General features: G+C 39.4%; 2 protein-coding genes across 2 annotated transcripts; both read right to left on the reverse strand.

Moving 5' to 3' along the window:
- Nucleotides 1–2,508: 2,508 nt before the first annotated feature.
- csrnp2 (cysteine-serine-rich nuclear protein 2) lies at nt 2,509–12,214 on the reverse strand. Its single transcript, XM_053317329.1, has 6 exons — nt 11,420–12,214; nt 8,693–8,865; nt 8,290–8,552; nt 6,244–6,540; nt 4,666–4,816; nt 2,509–4,584 (listed from the first exon to the last, which is right to left on the reverse strand). The coding sequence occupies exons 2-6, from the start codon at nt 8,850–8,852 to the stop codon at nt 3,845–3,847; spliced, it is 1,611 nt and encodes a 536-aa protein (XP_053173304.1). The 5' UTR covers nt 8,853–8,865; nt 11,420–12,214; the 3' UTR covers nt 2,509–3,844.
- Nucleotides 12,215–12,772: 558 nt separating this feature from the next.
- tfcp2 (transcription factor CP2) lies at nt 12,773–22,710 on the reverse strand. Its single transcript, XM_053317330.1, has 16 exons — nt 22,423–22,710; nt 21,885–22,079; nt 20,256–20,407; nt 19,419–19,495; nt 19,211–19,316; nt 18,853–18,959; nt 18,457–18,609; nt 18,235–18,345; nt 17,734–17,822; nt 17,488–17,536; nt 16,425–16,518; nt 15,967–16,057; nt 15,738–15,844; nt 14,706–14,848; nt 14,502–14,553; nt 12,773–14,373 (listed from the first exon to the last, which is right to left on the reverse strand). Exons 2-16 carry the CDS (start codon nt 22,004–22,006, stop codon nt 14,336–14,338), a joined length of 1,491 nt encoding a protein of 496 aa, XP_053173305.1. The 5' UTR covers nt 22,007–22,079; nt 22,423–22,710; the 3' UTR covers nt 12,773–14,335.
- Between the last annotated feature and the right edge of the window lie 569 nt (nt 22,711–23,279).

The raw sequence follows: 23,279 nt of genomic DNA on the forward strand, positions 1-23,279 counted from the left end.
CCTCATTCCCAGCTTGTAAAAGAGGTTTCTCTTAAAAATATGTGGATTTTCAAAACTAAGATAACCCCAAATTAAGATAACCTGATGACATCAATAATAATGAGGTCATCAGGATTATTTTATCAGACTTTAGAAAGCTCCTCCAGAGCCACAGAAGACATTATACAACTGTTTTTACAGGCTGAGTAATACTTAGGGCAAATAAACTGAACTTCATGAGTAAAGTCAGTGCAGTTGCCTTTAATAAAACAATAAGAGCATCCTCTTTAAGATAATAGCAATCTCTCAGGAAGCCCCAAAATCACTGGTGTTTATGTTATTTGTACTAGGTTATCTATTTGTTTTGCAAACCTAGTTGAAAGGAAGTCAGTGAGTCTGCATCCTGCATCCAAGAGCAGAAACTTCACAGCCGTGTGGTAAACTGGCAGAAGGCCGTCCATAGGAAGTCACTTCTGGCTTGTGAGCGTGGGTAAGAGAGAGGGAGGCATTGTGTCACTTTACCCAGCTAGCAACTTCCTGCAATTGAGGAGAAAGAGAGAGCAAATATTTTGGCTTCTGCAATCAGTTGTTGTACCCAGTGAAAAGCGAGAGGCTCCTCTTGGTGGTCTGCTTGTTCAGGGGTGGCACTAAAAAAAAAAAGTTTACTTACAGGCACTAATCATTTTGAAGAATTACAGGCAGGCTAATGAGAGTGGAAAACTGTGTTGTGAAAGAGGAGAATGTTTGCATCACATAGGTAAAGGAGACACTTTAAAGGCCTATTGCTGGCTATGTGCATATCTCCAGTAGCACTATAATTCAGTGGCATGGATAACATAGAGCCTCAGATTTCAGAAGAACAACTGGAATGAATGAACACAACATGCAGCTACACCCAGAGAGCAGGTTGTACTTGGCAGGGATTTACTGAGTTTATGCTGCCATCTAGTGGTCTATAACGGTGCTGCACCTGACAGACAGTCATTGTCATGACCTCCAGTGTCTGAATGAGGACAAAGGCTTTTCATTTCTATTTTCCCTTTAGTGGTACTAAAATTAACTTACAGATCTGAGACATTATTAGGTCAATCGTGTCACTTCCAGTTATTGTAATGACGATAAAAACAAACATTATGCCAGCAACAACAACATTAAGCCTTATTATTAATAGTATATAGACAGTATATAAAAATATGTATCTAGTATATGAAAGGATATTTGTATTGGAAAAAGTCTTTCATTTGATTGACTATGCACATTAGCCACATGCTATCTGGAAAATTATTAGATTCAAAGACCGCTGTTAGTGTGGTATATTGAGAACGGTAAAATCACAAAAATAGATAATCATTATGGAAATACACTTTATATATCATAACCTGCGCACTTTATCTAACATATAATATTGAGTTTTACTTATAGTCAGTTACTTCTGTGTATTTGTAACCCTGCCAAATCCAGGTCATAGCAAAAGGTGATCAAAGGCAGCATATCCCTGTAACCTTTCAGTCCTGTGCTCACTCAGAAATGAAGATTTAGCACCAACTGAAATCAACACCACACACATGAATCTTTTTTTTCCTTTTTGAAATGAGTACTTTATTGTTTTTATTTTGTATAAAAACCTTTTTGTCCACTTTAGGCAACAGTTAGCATGAGAGTACTTCCCACAGCTTTTAGATGAAGTCTAAACGTATCAGTCCTTTCAACAATCGCACACACACACCCCTTTCACACAGAGAAACACACAATCACATAGTGTACTGGAGTTAATTTTGATGCAGTGATCCCAAACCTAAGTCTATTAGTAGAAAGCAAAGGACAATAGCTCAACGGTAGGCAGCTTGTAATCATCATCACTTCAAAGATGGTACTATGTCAAGGCAAGTCACGCGAACACAAAGGGCCACAATCTACAGCCTCACAACAACAACAGGAGACTGCTTTGTTAAAATGTGATGGATGAATGCATTGTTTCATTAGGTTTGAAACCACTGCTTTGGTGCAACTCTTAAGCGGGTTTATATTAAGACAATAAAAAAAGACAAAAAAAAAAAACATCAGACATCTCATACACAGCAGCACATCCCGTGTTAGGCAAGCCATTGCAAAAAAAAGCGACAGCTGTAATTATAGGCAACAAAACAAAGGACTGATTTTGTGTAAGAAGAGTCGGCACACTTACGCAGATCAGTATTAATCAGACATAGCTTAAAAAAGACATTTAAAAGACCAGAAATGTTATACGATTGCATTTACATACTCAATGACAAAACACCTCATTCCATAATCACCACATTAATGATTTGCAGTGCAGTAGCTATTGCGTTCCTAGGAGAGGTTCTCCAACTCTTTCACTTCTTAATGTCAGTCATCGAGAAACATCTCCTATTCATATCATATTTCTCTTGATGGTAGGGAGAAAAGTCAGTGAATTGTAAATCTGTAACATCAGCACCTTTCAGGAATAAAATATGTATCCTCACTAATATACTCCCCCCTCCCATTCCCCCTAATACAGTACATACACATGTACATGCACACACAGATGCATACACATCTTTCTCTCTCATACAGGCACACACACACACACACACGCACACACACACACACATACACACACACACACACACGCACACACATTCGCACACACATACAGATTGAACAAAAAATATACAAATTCAGGGTGTTGTCAATCTGCTCCATAAATTAGTTACGTCACATCATTTCGTAGAACTACTTTCACAATTATCTTTGACTCTTTAAATGCTGTTGTCTTCATAAGGAATTTGACTTGGTTCAGAATAAGCTCTTCCTTTCAGCACAACTCATTAAAAGAGGTGAAGACGAAGGAAGATCTATTCTGGCATTTCACCATAACATGACATGACTGACTACATGGTGTTACAGTCTAGAGGAATTAAAGTAATCACCTTTCCTTTCACTCAAAAATAATAATAAAAGCAAAGACTGCGAGGACCTCAGTTTGCTCAAAACCAACAGTATCTAATCCACAAAAAGACACGTTACTCAAAAGAAATAATAAGTAATATCATAGGCATTGCAACTATAACAGGTAAACTAGGTTTTTTTTTTCTTTCTGACAAATCGACTGCATCAGCTAAGGCCAGTGCTCGTCTGCTGCTCTGTTTGGGTTTACCTTCATGTCTCACTGCAGCAGAGCCACAACACTCGCTGCCCTCTGTTCACAATGTGCATACAGATCAAAAAAGCAGCAACCTCGGCTCTGTCTTGCACATTGTAAATGCATATACAGTACACAAAAACAAGTATTTCCAGGATTATTAGGTCTATTTTCAGCAGAGGATACTATCAGAGGCCTTCATTTGGCTTGACTACAGCACACAAGTTGGCTGTAATGGAAAGTGAGCCAGTAAGTATCTAACTACTTCAGCTTCTTGCACACTGCAAAACAATTTGTGTTTAGTGTTGATAGCTTTATACATCACCAAACTAAAGGCTTATGTCAGCATTCACACACTGTGTTTTCTGTTTGCTGCGTTGGAAATTAACAAAGCTGTACGTTCTCGTCGACAAATGACTCCTACACACGAGTGTTTTATTTTTTTCCATTAAGGCCGCATTCATCACCCCCGACAGAATAACATACAACGTTGCCCTGTAACTGCATCCATTTTACCTCTGGGGAGTGATCTCCATGTGCTTTCAGCATCCCCCCTCCCTCATGTATTGTAATATTCATTCTCCGCTTAACTCAATGACAGTCACTATTAGAGATTGCAACCTGTAATCATTCTTGATGATAGCAGTAATAAATGTGAAATGTGTAATTTATTCATCTTAGATGAAGCTATTGTGCAAAATATCTGCAGAGTCGCTAGTACTAAACTTCAGGAGGCAGTGGATCACCTTCTCCCTCCAAGCAGGACTCCACACGGCACTGCTCTTCGGGGAGGCTCTGCTGCAGACTCAAGGGCTTCTCCTCCACTACTTCCTCACATTGCTCTGAGCGCAGAATCACATTGGTCAAAGACTTGCCCAAACTCTGCTTGCAGTTGACCTCTTCAGGACTTTCATCCTTCAACTTCTCTCCTTTTTCTAGTTTGCTCTCCACACTCTCGCCTCCTCCTCCATTCGCATCTTGTTCTCTCACCAAGCGCTCCTCCTGTTCCACCTCCACTGCTCTGGGCAGGGTTTCAAAGGCTACAGGCTCTATGGGACTGAGCTGGTAGTAGAGCAAAGAAGAGGAGTCTTTAAGGAGGTCAGAGGGGCTCTCCTCCTGGTTGTCAGTGATGCAGAGCACTGTGGCCCCTGTGGGGAATGGCCCCTGCAGGAGAACCTGATCTACACCTGGCACCTCCGTCTGCTCGGGCAGCTCCCCTCCCAAAGCAGCAGGCAGAAGGCAGAGAGGCTGCTCCGTGAGGCCTCCAGTGCCCAGCTCCTGCTGCACCGCTTCCCCTTCGGCCTCCTCCCTCTCCCTTCTCTCCTGCTCCTCGGCACTCTGCAGGTGCAACACAGCTGTCTCGTTCTCTCGCTCCAGTATGTCCTGCTCTGCCAGGAGATCCTGTACCTCCATGACCGTCTGCACCTCGCTCTCCTCCAGCTCAGAGTCCAGGCCAGTGACTGAGGATAGGTCCGGGGATGTGGGGCAAGTAGAAGAAGGAGAGGATGTTGGGTCAGATTCAGCATATTGGTCCCCAGTACCTTGTATCAGCATCCTCCTCTTCTCCAGGTCCAGCTTCATGATGGTGTGCAGGTAGTGAGTTCTGACACGGAGGGGGTTGAACTCAATGCGGCCCGCTATGTTACCACAGCCGTCCCTCGAGCAGCCACATGGGAAAGACATTCGATCCACCTAGAGAAAAAAAGAAGTTATTTCAGCTTTACTTGTGTTTTAATTCATCAGCAAATACTTATTGACTTATAACTTAAGTGTTATGTAGGTTGTATAAGTGTTTACTGTTGAGCAGCCTGATAGATGACACAGTGCATGCTGTGTTAAAGAAAAATCAATGAAAGTGAGAGATAATCTGGTTACTGTGTAATAAGTGAGAATGAAACAGAGGTGCACCTTTCTACTAATAACTGAAAACCCAACCAACTAAGAACAGGGCCATTCATGAAGTTAAAAGTTAAACACATGGCTAATCAAACTAACTGGAGAAGTAAAAGCTCAGGCAAAATATTTCCTGGTATGTCGTAACCCGGGGAACCAAACACAAACACTGCCTTTATTAATACTTTACTCTTTCTTTTTAGGCAAGGCAAGGCAATATTATGTATATTTTTATTTCATACACACACGATCACACACTGTATTAATTCATATTGTGTGGGAGAAGGAACCAAATTATACAGCAACTCTGATCCTTCATAAATTTACACACAACAAAAGGTTAAATTATCTTAATATTCTGACTGTAGTGTATCAACACTGTCTTGTCTTGCAGTTTTATTCATAATTTTTTATTTCAGTGAAGAACACTGTACTGTAATAAGAGAGACGAGGTTAATAAATAGATTGATGATGGATTCCATACATCCGTGCATTGATTTAGAAATGCTTTACTTCCGAGCTCACTGCACTGATCAATAAACAACGGATGCATTTCAATCTCAGTCAATCAATCTGGCAGCAAACCTGTATCATACTTGAAATGCTTTGAATATAATAGGCCCTATGCATCCCTTGTCTGTAGCTTCTACTGTTGCTATCAAGTGAAGACAAAAAGTAAGGAAAAAAGCAAGAAAATAACACACAGTCAAATCTGCCACGACTACTCTGTGCATGTGCAGAGGGGTAAAACCACAGCACGGAAACTGGATTTCAATGCCAGTCGCAGACAGAGAGAGAGAGACAGATCTGGACAATTTCAGTTGACGGCAAGCAGCAGTGTGCGGCTTCCAAAAATATCACAGTCATCTATATAAAACATATGCAGTGTGTAAATTTAGCAAACTTATAATGAACTACTGCAGGAGATCTATGCGACCACTTTGTAAGGCGACACCGCGTTACGTTTGAAACAGTACGGAGAGTCTAAAATGGAATAAGTGAGCGTGTTTATTTCATGCATATCCAATACTGGCTTACAATTCAACCAAAACATTTCCTCGTCAAATGAAATAAATGGGAAAATAAATGTTTGTGCAAATGACTTCAAATTTAAATGACTTCAAGTACAGTAAACAGAGGGGACTATTTTATTGAGCAGTGAAGAATGACTCATTCAGCGTTCTTCTTCCTGCACATGCACACCAGATAAGCCGTGCAATCCTTACCTGGCACTTAATGCCAGCCTGGCTGCAGCCACAGTGGCGAGGGTCACAGTACAAACGGCAGTCGCAGCCACATTCCTCCCGTGAGAGTCGGATGGCTCTGAGCTCGGCTTTCTCCCGCGCGTCAATGCGGGCGATGCCAGAAGCTCGCAGGAGGGCTCTGCGGCGTTTAGTGGGCAGAGGCTGGAGGAAGAAACAGTCGTCCACCTCCACCCCGTCAACATCGAGGTCCTCGTCTGATACGTCCTCCAGAGTCAGCAGGTCTGCCTGAGCGCACTCCACGGTGCCGTTTCTTGTCAGCTGCAGATGACAGATAGTGTAGAAGTGTGAGCTGAAGACAATACGAGACTGATTCCTTATTGAAAGCACGAGTGGTTGATAATTATCCTGAATACTGATACTTCAAAAACAGCTTCATGAGCAGCTTAATCACTAACAACAGACAATGGTGGAGCAATTACTCAGAACAAATACTGGTTTATAAAAATACTCCTTTTTAAGTACAAGTCCAGCATTCAAAATCCTACTTACAAAAGTAGAGCAGTATTATCAACACAATTTACTTTAAAAATATTTATTCTGCAGGAAATGTGCCTCTTTGGTTGACACATTATAAATGTGTATTACATTATAAGATTGTTAATACTGTTGCCTTCATATGTGAGCAGCATTTTACAGTTGCACTACTAATACTACTACTACTACCACTACTGCTATGACTACTACTACTACTACTACTACTACCACTAATACTAATACTGCTACTACTACTGCTACTACTACTATAACTACTACTACTACTACTACTACTACCACTACTGCTATGACTACTACTACTACTACTACTACCACTAATACTAATACTGCTACTACTACTGCTACTACTACTATAACTACTACTACTACTACTATTACTACCACTACTGCTATGACTACTACTACTACTACTAATACTGCTACTACTACTACGACTTCCACTACTGCTACTACTAGTACTACTATTACTACCACTACTGCTATGACTACTACTACTACTACTACTACTACTACTACTACTACTACTATAACTACTATTACTACTACTAATACTACTACTACTACTAATACTACTACTACTAATACTATAACTACTATTACTACTACTAATACTAATACTAATACTACTACTAATACTAATACTACTACTATAACTACTACTAATACTAATACTACTACTACCAATACTACTACTATAACTACTACTACTACTACTACCACTACTGCTACAACTACTGCTACTGCTGCTGCTTCTACTATAACTACTATTAATACCACTACTTCTACTAGTTCTATTACTACCACTGCTACTACTACTGCTACTACTACTATAACTACTATTACTACCTCATCTACTACTATAACTACTACTATTACTACTACTTTTACTATTACTACTACTGCTGCTACATAGAAATGTAGGTATTGTATTTCCTCAGTAGGGTTTTGGCTCTCTCCAAAGATAAACCTGAGTGGTGGTGAGATGATTAATGAGGTATGAAAGAAGAAAAATGTTCTGCCACACATGCATGTATTCAGTTTTTCGATTCTTCTCTAATCTTTGTTATTTTTGTGAAATATTAGAGAGTCTAATCTCTTTTTACATGACACCACCAAGTTCAAAAGGTGGAACTGTCAGATAAATGTTGTGGGATGAAAAGTACAAACTTCCCCTCTGAAATGTATCTCCTAAATTATAGTTGAGTAAGTATGCCTAGCTGCTTTGCACCACTGCGAAAGGAAACATCTGCTTTTCAAAAGAGACCACTGATTGGGCCAAGTTTTGTCAAGACACTTGACCCAATTCCCTACTAAATCTCTATTTACAGTTACAAACAGTGATGTACCCTCATTTTTTTAAGATGTTCTACATGGCAGGTAAAACAAGGCACATGGCATCAAAATTCTGATCAATCAAGAGAACAAAACCTTCTGTAAGACATCACGTGCAACAAATATACTGTATACTTGACCCAAAGAAAGAAAGGCACGAGATGAAATGTCTAAGTCTACCTTCATCTTGCGGGCATTGAGCTTCTCTTGGCGCAGGTGCTGGCGTAAAGTGTGGCGGTGGCTGGTTTCCTGTTCCCGGGCGAACTCCCCCAGCGTGTAACGTCTGATGGAGGAGTGATGACGGGCCATACCCAGGGAGCTGCCCCCTTGGCTGGGCACGCTGGTGAAGCCCTGCCGCCGGGGGAAGTAATACACCGTCACAACGTCGAAACGTACCCGCTTTCCTCCAGGTGACGGCTTGTGCTGTCTAAGGATGGAAGTGGCTGATGTTTGGCAGAAAAAAAAAAGGGAGAAGAGATTTTGGGATGGCAATATTACACATGAGTAATATCAAATATGTGTGCTAACTGTTTGATTCTGAGCTGGTTATATATTGCTTTGTGTGTCTTCTGTTGTTCCTTACGGGTAAATGCAGTACTGGAAGGAGGGTTGAGGCTGTCACAGCTGTCAGCGCTGTCACTGCTGGAGATGTCATCGTCAGAGTCCTTAGGTGTAGAGAATGGAGAGCTGTTGTCCACCTCTTCATATCTTCGTTTGAGGCTGAGGGACGAACTTGCCTCCATGGAAACTCGGTGTCTGAGGGGCACAGAGTCGAGCCGCAGTCAGCGTCAAGAGTGTATAAATGTGAACCAAAATGATGACGAAGATGATGATAAAGGGATGATTCTAATTGGATTAGAGAGAAACTGAGTAGACATTAATTTGTGGCACTGTGTTTACTTGTTTACTAACTGAACAGCTTAAACACAAACTGTTCCTGTCTGAGGTCACACAGAAAAAAAAGAAGAAAAAAAAAGAAGTGACATCTTGACAGCTTTTGGCCCTGTCTGCTTTCATCTGTATTCCAGCTCCATCATTTCCTGTCTCTGTGCCCCCCACCACCACCACCACCACCAACACCACCCTCACCCTCACCCTCCCTCCCCACTTTGAAATCATCAAGTCTAGAAACGTCACCATGGCAACTAGGCAAGCACGGTTTATGCGAACAGCCTTGAAGCAAATTATGTGTATGGCTTCACATTCATTTCTTTTTTTTTTTTTTTTTTTGCTCTTAATTCAGCTGTAAACAAGCGCTATGGGGGTAAATATGAATGAACCTGAAAGCTAATCAATCATATCAGCAGGGGGGGGGGGAGGTCAAACAAGGTGAATGAATATATTATATATTAGGTTATGTGATGTCCTGCAGGTTTGTGGTCAAAAAGCATCTTGCAAAGTTTTGTATTTTAAAGAATGATCAATGCAAATGAATAAATACTCACACTGACTCTCCATAAAGACTTTACCTTTAGCTTATCTTATGAGGATGAGTGAGAGACTAACCCTAACTGTAATTAATGATTTACTATATCTGTACAAATTTTTAACCAGGCCTGCATTAACATGTCACATGATACATCTTCATTCCTACATGGGATGTCAAACGAGCCTCCGTTATCCATTCTGGTACAGTCATGGAAGAGAAAACGCAGCCTTAAAGGACAGGTTAGCAATTTTTCCAAGTCTGTCTTAAAAAAAACAACAGTCAGGTGCCAAAATGAATATTGAAAGAGGTTTTCCTGGCTGTAATCATTCCTCCTCTTCATACCAACCAGTAGAAGATCCCACTCCAAAATGTGCTTACAATGTAAGTGATGGGGGCCAAAATCCACAGTCCTCGTTTGGAGCAAAAAATGGATTTAAAAGTTACTCTGCAGATAATATGAGACTTGAGTCATATGAGCTATTCAAATAAAGAGGATATATTCCACAGTTACAGTTATTTTAGTAAAAAAAAAAAAATCCCTCTTTGTGTTTTCCAGGACAGTGTTTCCTGTTCAGCTGCAGTGGAAGGATCATAAAAGGATATTTGGCACTAAAAAGACTTGATATTGACTTGATTTGACTAAATTTGGATAGCCGAAGCTTCACATTAGCTTCAGATAAACTTTAAAACACATTTTTGCACGGAAGAAGGCTTGTGGATTTTGTCTCTCGTTACTTCCATTGTAAGTGGATCATGAGAGGATCTATTAATGGTCATTATGAAAAGGAAGAATGATTACAGCAAGAAAGAAAGAAAACCTGCGTCAGTGTTCATTTGGGCGCCTGACTGCTGTTTTAGGACAGGCTTAAAGAACTGTGGACATATCCTTTATTTTAAAAAAAGGTTATTAAAGGTTATTACTATAATATTGTATTGTAGTGAAGTTTGTCCTTAAGCTAAACAGCAAAGACTGTAGCAATGATGTCACACAGAGCTGCACATCCTGGAGCTGCTCTGTCAGACAGTGAATGACGAAACAACTGCTGTCGTAGTAATTTTACTGGAATAATAGGACAGTTTCTGTGGAGGAAGGAAGGAAGGAAGGGGAAAAAAAAGTAAAATCTGATTTAATACCTGTGTGTGTGTGTGTGTGTGTGTCAGTAATCCAATGAACCAACTCTTACAGATTCATGTCTTCATGCTTGGAGAGATGCTGCAGCTGTCTTGTGTCTGAGATGCTCTCTATGTGTTCACACCAAGCACTGAAATTCACCTTTAATGTGGATTTTCCCCTTTTTTTGTTGCCATTTGGAATGAGGTCCTGAACTAAATTTAACCCCTGAAGACTGAAGAGGCTGTGACGAACACCGGCCTGGTCTTAAAAGGTTCCTGCTGATCCCAAAATGAATCTTTTTTTTTTTTTTTTTTTGCAAAACTGGGACTCCAGTATAAATAGAGCAAAATAGAGCAGAGGCTGAGTTTTTTGATAGTGGGCTTATTTCCCTTATGAAAATCAAGAGTCAAACCGTCCAACGCTGTCCCTTTAAGGACTTACAGTAGTTGGGACTGTTGGGAGGCTACAGTGGTGTTTGCAGACAATTGTGACTTGATGGGGTATTTACATGCACAGTGTGGATGAGGTATTTGTTTAACTGGGTACACCTTTAGCAGATGCAGCAACTGACCAGACCAAACTGAGGTGGGGGGAGGTTGGATGTTTATCAGGCTGACAGGCAAAGACAACCGCCCTCTCTCTTTCTTTCTTTCTCTCTCTCTCTCTACAGTATAAAGCCTAGTTTTTACACACACACACATACACACACATAGAAAGACACACACAATGGCAAACCGCCCGGTTAATGAAATACTAAACCCTCTTACCTGGGGCAGAATCAGGGACCCTTTTTCCAACCAGCTCGTAGGTCGTTTCCCCTTTTTTCCAACGCAGGCTGCACATCAATCTTTTAACGCCCTATCAGATGCCTTTTTGTGCCAAAAAATAATCCCTGAACCGAGTATATCCACAACACTGCAACCCGAAGTGATTCGCCTTGAAAGCTTTTCGCGTTTGATTGTCAATTTGTGACACTTACACATCTATCTGACTATAATGGGCTACTTAAGCTCCCATGCTCATTGTTCTGCACAACTAGAGACACACACACAGAGAAAGAGAGAGAGAGAGGGAGAGAGAGAGATCACGAAGAGAGCAGGGGCTTTCTGTGAGACCTACGGGTTTCATTTAAATGTTGCATGCCTATCTACTAAAAAAAAAGGACAGACGGCAAGGGGGAAGAGAAAAAAGGGAAAAAAAGGAAAAAAGAGGGACGTCATATGAGTCGCTGCGATTTATTTCCCAACATTTTCGGTTACAGCATGAATAATGTAAACAGTCGAATGTCTTATCTTCCTGATGGGAGCCTTGAAATGCTTGCAATGGAGAAATCCGCTGACATCTGTGTTCGTTTATCCTTTCTTTTCTTTTTTTTTTTCTTTCTTTCTTTCTTTCTTTTTTTTTTGGCTCACCGGGGCGGGTTCAGTCGACTAGGCTTTACTTCGGTGTCTTCTCGCATTAACGCGGATTTAGCCTCCCTAGTTTCGTTTGGCGTTAAGAAATGTTGCAGGGTTTTTTTGTTACTTAAATCTAAACGAGAAGACGCCTCTCTCCCCTGTTTCGCCCCCTGCCCCGTTTGTTACAATGTAACAATGGAGGAAGAAATTCTTCCCCGTAGCCGTATATATACTTATTGTGACATCACAGGCATGCCCGGTGCCGCAGCATGCTGGGAAATGTAGGTTTTTTTTTTCTTCCTCTTTTCTTTTGTTGTTGCAGAAAAACCAAAGCATACAATTTTAAAAAATACATTTTAACGACACAGATATCAGATAACACTAACCATTATCGCCCTCACTCAACCTGATATACAGTACACGATATTATTAGCTATCATCACGATTGTGTCTTGTAAAAAGCTGGTCTCCATGGTAACAAAATGACTGTGCATGTTTGTAGTAAGTTAAGTCTGACCGATATTATCTACCAGTATGTTGTCCAATATGTGCTGATATCGTTTATAGTTTTTTCTGTTATTTAGTTAGTTACTATAGTTACTTATAATGATTACATTCACAGTGTAGTTTACTGTTTCAGTGCATTGGTCATTTTATACAATAAAGTTTATTGTCAAACTGTAAAAAAAAAAAAAAATCATGCCTCCATTCAGATATCACAAGTGTTTGATCACTGCAAAAAAAATATTGTATGTTTATGTATATATTCTTTATCTGTAAAATAATCAGCAGACATATCCATATTGGAAGTTTTTTACACCATAATATCGGTATCAGCATTGGCCCCAAAAACCCAGTATTGGTCAGGTCCTAGAAGTAACCCTCCACATCTGTCAACCAAAGGAAAATAATCTACTGTATGTATATGAAATCATATATCACCTCTAAGCATTTTTCCAAGGGGCTTAATAACATTTAGGACGTTGTTAAAAACCACATTTTATTTTATTTTTTTAGCAAACATTACGAGGACAGAGACAACAGATGGCGGGCAGTACATGGGTAAGTATTTTTAATAAGGCTGATGAGATGGGGCAAAGATATCTAAAATGTCAAGCTATCGATTTCATGTAAGCGGTTACAATGGATTGAACATAAACTAACCATATCTTTTCAACATGCAGCTCTGGTGTGCCTGACGACAACCCATTAACATGTACTAATATTTGTAAGTGGTAATATCCCAAAAAAAAAAAGAAGAAAAAAACAATGACAGAGAAAATGTAAGTATGTTAAAAAGATTATAAAATCTGCCAACATAGTGCATGATTCATTGCAAAAAAACAAACATTTAAAATGATGATCTACTTTTTAAAAAAATGCCACAAAAGACAAACGTCGTGAAATGCTGATGTGCTAAAAAAAAAAGCTGATATGGAGGATAAGGAAGGGACAATTTGCTGGTGTTGCCATTGTGATCGCTAACATAGGCAGTGTTTTATCGTCATTCAAGATTCATATGTAACAACCATGAGTGTCAATAGTACACTAACTACAAGATCACTACAAGCAGTGTTTGGGAGTCTGAAAAAACAAAAAAAAAAAAAAAGACACTTAACTTTTCGAGGAACCACAGGACAGCTAGTTTCCTAACAGTTTCGCTTCATGTCCTGATTGTTGATGCCTCTTGTGGTGCTTTCATGTAAATATGTGATTGTATGAGCTATAACCGTGTTTCTTGCAGACTGGCTTACCTAAATCCCAGTAAGGCCAAATGCTGTGAACTGTGTAACTGTCTCTCTATTTCGTCGCTTTGATATGTTGGTTTTTTTTTTCCCTTTTTTGGTTGTTGTTTTTATAAAAAGAGACAACAAACTTGATTCTGAAAGCACAGAGCTTTGGCACACCAGATGCTCAGCAGACTACCAGCGATAGCAGCTGTGGTGCCACTAACCTCTTTCATCATGAGACATAAACGACAAGAGGAAAAATGCAACCATTTACGGGGGGTGGAGGGGGGGGACGATCGGTGGCGGGCGGGAAGGGGGCAAGAAGGAGAATGTTACTTCACTTGTGGTAACACGGTCACTCCCTCAAAAACGTAAGACAGTAAGTGAGAAGAGGCCAGGTGCTTCAGTCGCATGTTCCTCCTAACAGCCTCGAAAATGGGCTTCTTGGGGCGTCTTCACATATTCCAGGAACATCGAGGAGTATGAAGCTCTAGAGGGGCTGACTGGATCGGGTCTAAGGAGAACGAGGCTACGCTACTGTCCTATTGTCCAGTATTCACTTCAAGATGATGTGGTAGCCGTCATTTGACTCGTCTGGTAAGAAAAGGGAGAAAAAAAAAACAGAGAGAATTTTTTAAATAAGCTTGATTGGAAAAGCAATTTTTAAAAAAAAGTTAATCATGGCTCAGTGTTAAATATACAAACAGATCATGTTCAAATACCTTTCATTGTGTCCAAAACAAAACATACTTCATCTTGAAAGTTTTGAATCATCTATGAAGAAAAGAGCAAATGTTAAAAATGCAGAAAGGAAACACATAGTCAATCATTTCATTAAATAGAGTATTAAGACAACCCCTCTCTATAAGTGTCATCTCATATGTCAAAGGGTCGTCTCCATGGAGGCAGAAAGCAGATGATCTTACCTCATCACTAACGAGCACATGGATGCCAGTGGGGCCCTGTTTAAAGATCTGGTTTATCTGTCTGGGTGAGATGTTGAAGAGCTGAGCGATCTTTTCTGTCAACTCCCCGGCTGTGAGGTCCTCCAGGTAAATGGCGTGATATACTGCAGGCAGGCAGAAGACACAGGTCATTCATTTTTTTTGCCTAATATGAACAGCAAGTGATAGATTTTACTTTTAAAACTACACTGACAGCAACTTGTTTGATGTAAATTCATAATCTGGGTATGAGTCATAAGCAAAAGCAGCAACCACAGCTGAATAAAAAGATACACTAGAGATACATTAATATAATATAATAATATAAAGTAATAGTTCATAATTTGGGAAAGATTGATACCATGTCAGTACACTAAAAACAAGCTGCTTAGCATAAGTTAGCATAGACTGTAAGGAGGGGAAAACAGCTAGCCGGGTTCTGTCAAATGGTAACAATAACATGATATCTTATTGGTTTAATATGTTTGTGGTTTTCTGGATGTCTATTACTTGATTAATCATTTAGATTATACAGTGTCAGAAATTACTGAAAATGACCATAAGCCTGAGTTGCTGTCATCAAATCACTTGCTTTCCCTTTCCACTTTCCAAATCTCCATAAATATTCAGTTTACTATGAAATAATAAGCAGCAGATTATCACAATTGAGAAACTGAGACTGGAGAATGTCAAAAGATTAATCTCTTAGTATATCAAAATGATCTACTCACAAAACAATAATTATTACATTCTCCATTTGCAGCTTCTCAATTGTGAGAATCTTCTTGGAATCATTAACTAATTGTTTTCAGCTCTACTGCATCTCAGCAAAAAGATGCTGCCAAAATTTAACCTAACATAATCCTCAAAATACTTTATGTGGATCACCACTTTTACAGTTTTTTATGACACTGTGGTGACATGCCTGACAGTGTCTCCTAGCTGCTAAAACACTCTGCCTCATTGACCATCAAACATTCATTTATTCGCTTTGCTACCCAAACATGCGCTCACCAAAAAAAGTGTTGGCGGCACCGTCTCCGTTTTCATGCTTCGGTTGCTGTTCGCGTGACTGCTGAGACTCCTGGCATACATAGATGGTCAGCCTCGGACGTACCACCCTGCACACGGCGACACCACAGAGACACACACAATAAAAATGTCAATGGCCCATAAATTCAGCCTAGCTTGATATGAGAGGTAAGCTAAATGTTTTAAGACAGGGTTACAAAAAAAGACCCACCGCCCCTTCAGAGCGTTGAAGAGTCTAATACCATCAGCTGGACCACAGATCTGTATGACATCCTCCCTGGTCAGCTTTAACAGGTCTGCCCCTGGTACACACAAACACACACAAAAAGACATGGCTCAACATTGATATGGTAAAACTCTTCTTATACATGTGAGCCTGAATTATACAAGTTTGTTTAGAGGGAGTGCAGTTTACTAACAGTTCTAATAGATTCAATGTCTTGCTGAAGGACACTTTAGCACAATTGATCATTTGAGTAATGCAGGGTTGAGGCCTTGATCCTCACTATGCAAATCTACAACACCTTAACACCTAAAATAATATCTAATTTCTCCTCTATCTCAGCTCTGTTACACAGCACCAGCAGCTCCAATAAGGCCTTCACTCAAGTGTCACCAAGCTAAATGCTGAATTTGTAATAATAATTCTGTATTCAGAGGTCATCTTACCTGAGAAGTTAGTGAAGAGACGACAGAAAGGTGAGAAGCGGTTTCTAAGAAGCCACTGTTGTGCATCCTGCGGTGTGGCTGTGGGTAACAAATTCTGAGAAAAAAAGAAAAAAAAAAGAAGATAGGATTCGAGTCAAAACAACAACAAAAATCTCAAAGATCTATGTCAAGAGTCTACTCGCAGAGGTCGTGTGAAATGACTGGGATGTTTTTACAGCTGCCTTATGTCACACATGTCCTGAACTTCTTTTTTTTTTTTTGCACAAAGATGATTAGTAGATTTGACTACAGCTGCAATTTTATAAGGTTTATTTTAAATACAGAAATGGTAGATGGTAGATTAATCAGCCTCAACTTGTCAACCAATCTCTGTACCACTGATTTAACCTTGACTTCATTTATAATGTAGGCAAAATAATGCAAAAAAAGTCAAAGCTTCAGCAACTTTAATATTAGACCAATGTGTTTCGGCCTGCGTCCTTCATCAGGGTCATCTAATAAAATAAAGTTGTTCTATATACTACAAGTGTAGCTGGAGCTGGAGCTTTGTCTTTTTTCTCCTCTCCATGCACCATGGAAGTAGGTGAAGTTGTGCCAGAAACCTCTACTCTGCTTCTACGGCAAGATAATGCAACAAATTAAGCATTTATTCATCCTACTTGTGTTATTTCATCTTACCATCATTGCTTAATAATAAAGTCAGGCTAAAACATAACAGCATGAGTCAGGCAGCTGCTTTCAGTTTCAAACCAGAAGCCTTGAATCATCGGCTAGTTTAACGCATTAAGAACTGCTCCAGCAGCATGCCTTACATGGAAGTTGAACATGACCCTTGTATTTGTGATTTATCATTAACAAATGTTATCACACCTAGAGGCAAGAACAGGCTTACTTTTTTGCTCTTTTTAGGTTTTCTTTGGTGCTTTAGTGAATCTTTAAGGGAGGCAGAGGTTTAACACCAAGATGTCAGCTTTGTACTGGTGACTGTTAATATTCAGTGGTTCAGTGAGGCGGGAGGTAACCAGGCAATAAATCCACAAAGTGAAAATACTCTCGTACTCACGTCTGCTACCTGAACAACAGGCTCGGGCTGATGGCTTGGTGATCCATTTCTAAAAAGGATGGAAATGTGATCATGTTACTGAGATCATAATGGTTTCTACTCCTCATGATCATTTACGTTCATTTGAAGAAACTAAACATCGTGTATTTCCTCAGTAACTGCTTACAGCCACAAAGTGGGTTTTATGGTAAATTACATTAACCTTTAGCAACCAGCATTCATCATGAAGCATTGATGGAAACTCACCCTTCTGCGACTGGGAAGCTGTTTGGTGTGCTGTTGAAGCCTGGAGATGGGGAGTTGTTGACATATGTGATCTCAGGCCAAGGAGAGCACTGCCAAAAACCAACACTTTTAATTATTATTATGACATTTAAATAACCTCAGAAATAGTTATAAGCTGCAGTTTGTTCCTCAGCCTGTATGTGTATCATTCTCATGTGTTTCATTGCTTTTATTTCAAGTTTTAAATCATTTGTTAAACTGAAACAATAAGACAATTAATCAATGATTTGATCAACAGAGCAGCAAGCAAACACTCAATTTGAGGAGTTTTGACATGTCACAGATGGAGTAAATAGTCGATCTATTGATAATGAAAATAATTGTTAGTTGAAGCTCTAGATGGAATGAATATTGACTTTTGATGTTGACCCACTGCCTATCATACTAACATTTTAATCTTTATTGAGGGGTAGACTTGGGTAGATAAGGATGACCCTTTCAAGCTTTAAATAATATGCTAACCTCTGTAAGGATTGTGGTTTCATACGATGGCTGATATTTCTCCTTCTCCTGTGGCGCCCTCTTCTCCATCTTCTCCCTGTCCGTCTTCTGCTTCCTGTCTGCACCTTTAGGCTGAAGCAGGTCATGCAGAAGTCATGCAAGTGGCACATCACCATCAAGGACAATCAAAACAAATATTTCCACTGCAGTACATACAGATGTTTTTTGTCATCCTGCTCTCACCTTAAAGACTTTGACCTGGCAAGAGGCTGAGTGGGTATGTTCTGTGTACTCTCCGCTCTCATTCTCTTTGAATGTGTCGATCTGGACGCGAAAAGGAACACCCTTTTCCCCCCCGTGCTTGCGCATAGTGAATTCTGTGCTGATGCAGTGAACCTGAAAAAAGAAAAGCGACATAAAATTGAAATACATACAGGAACGATGACACAAAACCAAATATAGATCAGTGAAACGAGTACCAAACTGTATTAGTAATTCTTGCCTGCAGAATGACATGATTTCACTTAATAATGACAAGCTGAGCTGTTTAATGTCAGAGTGCGCTAAACTGCCTCAGGTTACCTTCATTGCTTTTAATGAATCAAAGTAATTCAGGAACAGTGTTGTCCATCATGCTACCTGGATAAAAACTGAGGTTCTTTTTGATGGTTCCCAAAGGAACTCCACAGTGTTAAGCTGAGTAGGGTTAGCCCTGGGGTCGATTATGCCAACAGACATGGGGATATCTGCAATGGATCAATGTGAGACAAGCTGTTATCAAAAGAGTTTCTAAATGCACAGCATCTTCTCCACAATATTACCAGTGTCATCTCAACCTTACATTACAGTTTAACAGTCAATATCCAAACGCTATTGGATGGTTAATACAAAGCTGCACAGCGACATTCTTTCCACATTAATTTAATATGATACATGAGAAGCGCACACTTTCAGGAACAATCAGAGTAGATGAGACATTTTTCCATTCAGTGCTCACCCAGGTCAAGAATACGATCCCCAGGCCTGTTCCAGCGCCAGCCTTCCAGCTGCTGGTGCTCTGTGTACTGTAGTCTTCTGTCATGAAACACCACACGGATAATGCTCTAAAATTAAGAAGAAAGGATTTAAGGCAGATGTTAATGCGACTGAAGCTAATACTGCAGGGACCTGTGCTATAATATTGTAATGTCATGTCAGAATCTCACCTTAACCATTTTGCCAGTGATTTCTGGAAGTTCCCCAATTTTCCGATTGTCAAGCATTATAATTTCATAGGACTGCCCTGCAATGACGAATCCACACGTGAATAAATAACTCAATTCATAGAAGGTTGTCACAAAACACCAAATAGAGTCAAATGAGTCTTGTTAAGATTCATCTAAAGGCTCACTTTTATTCTCTTGCCTTTAACTGTTTTTTTTCTTTTTTTTGTTATCTGATTTCTTTGTGTTTTTAATTTGTGCTTTATTTTAATTTTGCTCCTTTTATGATGGCATGTACATATGCCTGCCTTTGTCAAGCACTTTGTGCAAAATCTGTTGCTTTTTAAATTGCTATATAAATAAAATAAACTTGAAACAAAACACCAAATATTCACAGCTGATATCTAACCTTGGTAGTCTAACTAACCAGTTAGTAATGCTAACTTGCTTGGTTATTTATTTCACTTGAGCTGGGAGCCACAAAGTAACCTATAAAAAAAACCCTACTGTCGTGATGATATGTTGCCCATGGTAACTGTGGCATCACTATACAGCCAACTTTATAATACCCCATACAGTACACTGCCAGCAGGTTATCATTTATAATACATCTGTGTTACAGAGGAGAAAAAGATATCTCATGAACTATTTACAAGCTTGACTGGCAGAAAAGAAAATGCTGCTATATTGGAGACAATGTATGAAAAACACATTCACAGTCTTTAAGGTGATAGATTATCCATAAAGCCGGGTCAAGGGGCAGCTGCTTCAAAGCGCTTATAACTTGGTTTGGATATTGAAAGATTTACTGAACACTCTGGCTGGGATCCACATGCTGACCTTGGTTGAGGTAGGTGAGTGTTTCATCATGCAGTTTAACGGCTGGCGAGGTAGCTGCGCACAGAACATACTGGAAGGGAAGGATCTTGTTGTCGGAGTCTGGCGGAAGGTTGGACTCCTCCTGCTTGAAGATGGGGAGGGCGAGTACATCGCTGGAGAACAGGCAAAGGAACAAATCTGTTAATAAAATGCCACAGCTGTGACAAAATTGACCCTTTCCTTTTCATAAAACAATTCTACACAATATTAATCTTAACAATTCAATACCGTTTAATCAAAAGGAGACTCTTACACTATCCATTATCACCAAGTACCACTCGAGGCTGAATGGCTGCTTATTGTGTTCCCTCTGCTTTGCAGTTCATTAATTATAATGGAGGCAACTAGGGCAGCACTACCAAATACCAAGGTATCGAGTCTGCGTCTCATCATTCCTCTCAACAGAAGAATTTCAGGAACAAGTGGGCACTTTGCAGCTTGTACAGTATCATATAACGTAGCACTTAACCAGCTAGAAACGGGACACAAAAGAGAGCAGGGATCGTTCTCAAGCAGAGAAGTCAGCAAAACTTAAAGTCATTTTACATAACTTCTCATTCTCTGCATGAGGAGGACTCAAGCAACGGGGATCATTAATATTTGTTTGGACATTAAAGTCTCGAGTGAGTCATCTAAAAAGGGGGCACAGCTCAAATTCACATTTCATCTTTCATTTGACTGTCTCCAAGAGGTGTACTGCTCTGCAATTCATCTCCATTTGGTGATCAATTTTCTCCTCTTCATGTTCAAATTCAAACTGTAGGGAGATTTCTGAGCTCAAACAATATGCTGACGTGGACACAAAACCTAGCCTGTTTACAAAGTGTTTTAAGAGATAAGGCAAAAGCAGGATTCTCAAAGGAAGACAAAAAGTAGGTAAAGTTATGATAAAGTTAAATCAAGAAGACACAAAAACACAGTAGAGAGAAAACAATGACAGATAAATATGGTAAAAGAGATTAAAGACAATAAATAAAAACATTAAAATATATAAATATAAATAAAAACCAGGAATAAAAGCAATAAAAAGATCACATCACATAAAACAAGTCTATAAAAATAGGTTTTAAGAAGTGATTTAAGAGAAGTCACAGATTCTGTTAGCCTTATCTCCTCAGGCAGGTCTTTCCAAAACCGAGAGGCCCTGATAGCAAAAGTCGTGACTTCAAATTAAAATAGCACATATATAAATTTGATCACAAATTTTAAAAAAGATCAACAAGTGCACGCTACAAAAATATATTCTGCCAAATGACTTTGAAAATAAAAAAGGGGAGGAAGACACACTACAAGTTGAGGTCAAAAGTCATAAGATTGTAAAGTTAAAGCTCAGGGGGGGTCAAGTAAAAACACAAACTGCTGACATTTAAGGTCAAGCCGGTGACACAGCTTCACTAACTTTAGAAAGTGACAACAGGAGGACATATGTCACTTTGTGGGTCACGTTACTACCACTATCTTTTACAACTTACACCTCCCAAAAAAACACACATATATACAAACAAGTTTTGACTGCATTTAATTTAGATATATAGATATCAATAAATATGAATGTGCAGCAGACACAGAGAGGCTACACTCATACTGTACCTCATGCTGTATGCACCAGCACCCAGCTCCTGACCAATGCCCGACAGACTGGCATCAAAGTCCTGGACCAGTCCGGACTCAATCACTTCATCCGTGAGGGGCAACTTCAGAGCCCACGCCATGGCTTACGATCTTAGGGAGTGCAGTTCCGGTTAAAAAAAACTGGAGCCAAGTTTCACCTGTTTTCCCACCAACCTTCAAGTCAGTGGAGAGAAATAAAAAGTGCCATCATTGGAAATCAAGCTGCAACTTTAATACATTTAAAAATAAAGCAATAACTATGTGTTTAACCCACATATGCACAATTTTTAAAAAAAGATTAAATTAGTAGTTTATATGGTTGACAGTAGCATGTTATCATGCTGAACAATACAGAGCTGTAGCGACAGTCTGTACTCACGTTTTTAAGCAGCCGTGCACTGATTACATGCATACAACTTATTAAATCATATTATTATCACTATTATTACATGTCTTTATTTTTATTTTTTTTAGCTAAGCCCTGTGTTATAAAAGTACATACACATATAGAGCTTACCTTCAGTGAAAGAAGTGCAGCCACTTGCTATCACTGCGACAGTTTCATGCCATCATGTCGCGCTCCTTCGTCCAGCACTAAAATAAACATGTCGAGCTAAACACTACTTTAGCCCGCAAGCTAACTTAGCTAGCCCTGCTTTTTTATAGTTTTTGTTATTTTAGAGCTTCACTGGAACAAATGACTTCCTGATATACATGTTTTTAAAAAAATTAAAGCGTCAAATATATCTTAAGACTACGAAATTAATGTAATATAATATCTTGCTTTTGTTTGTTTATGTAGCCTCGTCAGGAAAAGGAGCTGCCGTAATTTCCGTTTCGTCTTCTTCGTTGGTGACATTTTGTGGTAGTAGTAATGAACATGCGGGCTCATTACCGCCACCAGCAGCTCCTACATGATACAACATGAGGGATTCCCATAGTTTAGTGAATGTTCCTGAGATATAACAGAGTTGGGAAGGTTACTTTGGAAATGTAATAGGTTACAGATTACTAGTTACCTTATTTAAAATGTAATAAGTAATGTAACTATTTCAATTACTTAATCAAACTCTTTATATTTTATTACTTTTTGATTACTTTTCAAATTTTCTAACACATGTTTTCAGCTGTTAGGGTAAGTGTACCCATTAAGCACCAAAATCTATATTCAGGTGTTTTTCATGGATACTGACATGATTTATAAGGGAGATCATTTCTTATAAAACTAAAAAAATAAATAAAAAGATTTATCTCTCATTTGAATATGTATTCATTAGTTCATGTAGATTTTATGAAAAAAGTCAAAAGTCTGGCATGGGTATAATTGGTATTGTGACACCATTTAAGCCTGTGTGCTCCAAATAAGGTGCATGC

Source organism: Scomber japonicus, chromosome 4, assembly GCF_027409825.1.
Source record: "Scomber japonicus isolate fScoJap1 chromosome 4, fScoJap1.pri, whole genome shotgun sequence".
In the NCBI taxonomy this organism is placed as follows: Eukaryota; Metazoa; Chordata; class Actinopteri; order Scombriformes; family Scombridae; genus Scomber; species Scomber japonicus.

Coding starts and splice junctions, on each gene's coding strand:
- tfcp2 (XM_053317330.1), bottom strand. CDS start 22,006: ATGGCGTGGGCTCTGAAGTTGCCCCTCACGGATGAAGTGATTGAGTCC. Junction 14,849..15,737: donor TGCCGCCAACACTTTTTTTG/GTGAGCGCATGT, acceptor GCCTGCCTGCAG/TATATCACGCCATTTACCTG. Junction 14,554..14,705: donor ATGTGCTCGTTAGTGATGAG/GTAAGATCATCT, acceptor TTTTCTTCATAG/ATGATTCAAAACTTTCAAGA.
- csrnp2 (XM_053317329.1), bottom strand. CDS start 8,852: ATGGAGGCAAGTTCGTCCCTCAGCCTCAAACGAAGATATGAAGAGGTG. Junction 8,553..8,692: donor TTCCAGTACTGCATTTACCC/GTAAGGAACAAC, acceptor GCCAAACATCAG/CCACTTCCATCCTTAGACAG. Junction 4,585..4,665: donor GAGGAGGATGCTGATACAAG/GTACTGGGGACC, acceptor ACCTATCCTCAG/TCACTGGCCTGGACTCTGAG.